Consider the following 5000-nt stretch of genomic DNA (forward strand, 5'->3'; position numbering starts at 1 on the left):
GTAAGCACATGTAGACTTGAGATAGACTTTGTTGCGACTCTAATTAATATTTTTTGTGGATGGTTCGAAGACTCAAATGAATGATAATTAATGATTATTTTTATTATTGCTGTTGTTATTGTTGTTGTTTAAAAATTAAAATGAAAAATTTAAATAAACATTTTAAGAACAGTAACATTGAAATAAATCTTCCATAAATGAATTATAAAAAGAGACATATCATTGCAACGTAAAAACATTGGCAACATTATCTGCACGTTTGATCTTTTGAAATTGCACCGATTCAACCACCTGATTAGGAAGATCATTCTACTTGAAGTATTTGCAAGAGGAAAAAATAGGTCGTGAATGCTGTCTGAAGTGGCTGATGTCATGAATGATATGGTGTTAGTTGGTGATAGTGAAAGAGCCACATATTTTGAAATTTGGGAATGGTAATTGTGTAAAACTATGAGAATGAACCGAAAATAGATGATGGAGCAATAGACGCTGATGTGTTTATTGAAGGAGTGGGAACTTCCATTTAAAGACGATGCTTTGAGAGTAAATTTTACTGAATATGGCAAGAGGAAGAAGAGATTTAACCTGAGGGAGTCAAATGTGGATTATATAATAGGATCATCAATCCAGCTCTGCTTGGTGGAGGTAAAGCCAGATGTTCAAATTGCCAAGATGAACTGTTTGTGGAATATATGTGGAGTAATAAATATTGAAGGAATTTTTACATAAAATGATACTTGAAAAGTTATAACGAGTGTTAAAATATGTATTAGTGCGTTCTGTGGTTATTTGATTATAAATCTTGAAGGAATTTTTATATGAAATGATACTTGAAAAGTTATAACGAGAGTTGAAATATGTATTAGTGCGTTCTGTGGTTAATTGATTAATTATCTGGAGAGACCGGGAAACGATACTATATAATAAAAAATCGAGATTTATGAATTGGAGTTGTTGGTGGAAGAACTAGAAGTGGCTATTAGAGAACAGGCTGAGCATTCAGTTGGGAAAGGAGGGCTTGCTATTATTGGCTTCCTGACCTTTCTGTGTAGTAAATAAGGCAGCTTTTTTTTCTCTCTCTCGATTCAGCAGTTAAATTTTGTTTTGAATTGTCTCCTTCAGAAGAAGCTCTTGATTCATAAGTAGATATTAATCACCTTAAGATATCTATCAAATTTATACAATTTACTATGTTTAATATGTTGCTATATCATTATTGTACTATGCTAACCTTAACACCATAGTAAGAAAAATACACCGTTAGATTAATAGAATTGACTAAACCACAAGGTTACTAATATTTAACTTTTCCAACTATCCCCTATCATTGTTAGTTACCTAACGACCCTCATTCTTCTTTCACCAATTTTCTCTATCGGCTAAAGAAATATATTTTTTTACGTGCTATTATAACACGGTCTCGACTCGGACTGTCTTAATAACCAATGAACGATCGAGCCTAGGATGACGTCAGAGCTATGATGTATGAGGGAGGGCGGTCCTAACTAGACGCCATTTGCAAACCTGCCCGCCAACGCTTCGCTTGTAAATAAGGTAAGAATTTCAATTTTAAGGGGTCGCGATCTTAATTTTCGGCATCAGGATATATTGTGCCATGACCACGAATAAGGCGTGATCAAGTTGTGATAAGTTTTGTTATGTAATATAGCCATATTGGCATAAAATCAGTGATAATACGGAGTGCCTAAACACAAATGGAGTGGTTTGGGGTGCCCGCTAAATAATTTTATGGTGTGTTCTCGACTCGGACAATTTTTGATGGTTCATGCAAATTAAGTGTACTGGAAAAACCACTTAAAAAGTGAATGATTGCATAGTTCTTACAACTATAATGTACCATATGTGAGATAAAGCCATGGAAAAGGCTGGAAATGGGGTGTTTTGCCACGGCTAAATATCGAGTGATTTTTCGAAGTGTTTTATTGATGGAATTGAATTATTTTTAGCATTAATATGTGCCCCCATTAGTGTTTACTTTTCCAAATTGAAATATTTAACCTAGGCCAATTGTTTATATTTTTTACGAATTTTTAAAAAAATTATGTGCGTGGTCTCGACTCGGACAATGTGCATGTGCTGTCCGAGTTGAGAACACGGAGGTATAAGAAGCAATAAATTTTTTTTTTCTTTTAAATGACTCTGTCAATCACTCTCATTTTAACCTAAAACCAATATTAATACTAATATATTAACTCTTATAAAATTATTGATGGTTTAAAATAATTAAATATGGGTGATTGCCTAAGTCAAACATAGAGTCAGTTTTGAGCTATTTTTTTTGTGCAAATTAATTTTTTTTAGAATTAATATGTGCCCCCCCAATAGTGTTTAGTCTTCCAAATTGAAATATTTAACCTAGGCCAATTTTTTAATTTTTAATATTTTTTTTAAAAAGCAAGGTCCGTGTTCTCGACTCGGACAGGTTTGTCCGGGGTCGAGAACACGGAGGTATAAGAAGCAATAAATTTTTTTTTTTTAATGACTCTGTCAATCACTCTCATTTTAACCTAAAACCAATATTAATACTATATATTAACTCTTATAAAATATTGATGGTTTAAAATAATTAAATATGGGTGATTGCCAAAGTCAAACATAGAGTCAGTTTTGAGCTATTTTTTTTTGTGCAAATTAATTTTTTTTAGAATTAATATGTGCCCCCCAATAGTGTTTAGTCTTCCAAATTGAAATATTTATCCTAGGCCAATTTTTTAATTTTTAATATTTATTTTAAAAAGCAAGGTCCGTGTTCTCGACTCGGACAGGTTTGTCCGGGTCGAGAACACGGAGAATTTTTATTTTTCTAAAATTTATTAATTGGTCAGGCAATAGAATTTTAACATGGAACAAATATTCATTAGCCTAGCCTATGTCTCTAATGCCATTTATCTCTTTCAGATCCTTCGTGACTCCCAGCCATGCCTCGCAACTACCAGCCAAGGAACATCCTAACCACGGATAGGACCAACTTAGAGAAGGCATTTTACCACCGCCTAGAGACTGGTTGTAGCATCCGCACTGCGTGCAACCTTTTTGGAGTTAAAGTTTCGACTCTTGGGGTAAGCTTGAATAAATCTAAGCCCTCTTAAATTCTATGTGTAGCCTAGGCTAAGAACTTTAGGCTAGCCTACTTTTCATTTAGGCTAGCCTACCCTATCGGGCCTATGCTCCCCACTTTACCATTGTTTTATTTTTTCAGGATGCTTTCACTCGGTCCAACACGGAGAGTGATGGGAGGACGTTTGTGCCTAAGCATCAGAACGTAAAAAAGGTTTTCACCGATGCGCAGGAACGCTTGATCGAGGAATACTCTATCAAGATCGCGCGGATGTTCTACGGCCTGCCAACGAGAGCTTTCAGGAGGATGATCCTGAAGTATGCAGAGGCTGTTGGCAGCCCGTGTATTCCTGATGCCTGGAAGAGGGAAGGTATGGCCACCCGTGACTGGTATTACGGGTATATGTTCCGTCATCCAAGGCTTGCATTGAAGGCTCCGGAGGGCATGTCACTTTCGCGCGCGATGGCTTTCAACCGCGTAAACGTTGAAGTCTTCTTCAAGGCTTACGTGGAAGCTGTCGAGCGACTCAGTTTCATGCCAGCCAGGATCTTCAACTTGGATGAGAGTGGCTTGTCCACTGTGATGAAGCCATGTAAGGTTGTTTGCGAGAGAGGTCGTCCTGTTGCTTCGCAGGTTGCTCGGGAGAGAGGCAATCATATGACTTTCGTGGGGATTGTTAATGCTGCAGGGCATGGTTTCCCTCCAGTGTTTATCATCGCACGAAAGAAGATGAATGCTGATTTTCAGAGAGGGACTACTCCTGGAACCACAGTGCTCTTGCAGGCTAACGGTTGGATGGACCATGAGCGTTTCGTGCAGACACTCGAGCATCTCCATAAGGTGTCTTATTCTTCAGTGGAGAATAAGATACTGCTGATAATGGACAATGCCGAGTGTCACATGAGCATTCATGTGGTTGAGTATGCGATACAGCATGGCATCGTAATTGTCACGCTGCCACCTCATACTACAGCCAAACTCCAGCCATTAGATGTAAGTGTCTTTGGCCCCTTCAAGTCTGTCCTGCGATCCATTCAGGACGATTTTAAACTTTCAAACCCTCACGTGCCCATCACGGAACATATGTTGCCAGAGATAGCGTGCAAGGCCTGGGACAAGGTTTGTAATGTCACCAACATCACCAATGGGTTTCGCGCTACTGGCATCTTTCCCGTCAACCGCAACATCTTTCCAGATGATGCGTTTGCTGGGGCAGAAGTCACAGAGCAGGCCCCTCCTGATGATGATGATGATTTGCCACAAACTGTTGCCGCACCCTTGACACCAGTTCCATCGGAGCCTGACCAACCTCAGCCTGGACCATCTGGAATAGGTAGGATGTCACCAGCTTCAGCGTCTAGGGCTAACACTCCTGAAGCAGCACTCCAACCTCGGCAGACTCCAACTCCAACACCTTCATCTCCTCCAATTCCCGACGTCACTCCCGAAGCTGTGCAGCCCTACCCGAAGGCTCGTCCCCGCCCTGCTGCTAGAGGGCGCAAGAAGATCCGCGCCTGCATCCTGACTGAGGATGAGGAGGCTCTTAGCCAGCTGCGGGACAAGGAGGAGAAGAAAGCAGCCAGAGAGGAGAAGAAGCGGAGGTTGCAGGAGAAGAAGAGAGGGCAGGAGGCACGACAGGCGGTTAAGAGGAGGAGGTCTGAGCCAGTTGAGGCGAGCAGCAGTGATGAGGAGGCTATCGACAATCCTGCACTCTGTGACGACTCATCTGAATATTCAGATGAGATTGCAGAAGAGCTCGAGTTTGATGCTGCCTCCTATCCATTCGTCCAGAAGGAGCCAGAGGTGAGGGACTTTTTTTTAATATTTCAAGATCTGTAGCCTAGCCTAGGCTAGATTATGTTCATCTATTGCATAAGTAGGCTAAGTCTAGAAGAAAATTTCTATTTAATTGTCAAATTCC

At 39.9% G+C, this 5000-nt stretch overlaps 1 protein-coding gene across 1 annotated transcript in view; it reads left to right on the forward strand.

The window, feature by feature from the left end:
* The window catches only part of LOC137639682 (uncharacterized), a 23954-nt gene that overhangs the window by 18416 nt on the left and 538 nt on the right, over positions 1-5000 (forward strand). Inside the window, exon 3 of the mRNA XM_068371931.1 lies at positions 3221-4882. Coding sequence (XP_068228032.1) covers positions 3221-4882 — 1662 coding nt within the window. The remainder of the gene's footprint in view (positions 1-3220; positions 4883-5000) is intronic.

This window comes from Palaemon carinicauda, chromosome 4 (genome assembly GCF_036898095.1).
Source record: "Palaemon carinicauda isolate YSFRI2023 chromosome 4, ASM3689809v2, whole genome shotgun sequence".
NCBI lineage: Eukaryota > Metazoa > Arthropoda > Malacostraca > Decapoda > Palaemonidae > Palaemon > Palaemon carinicauda.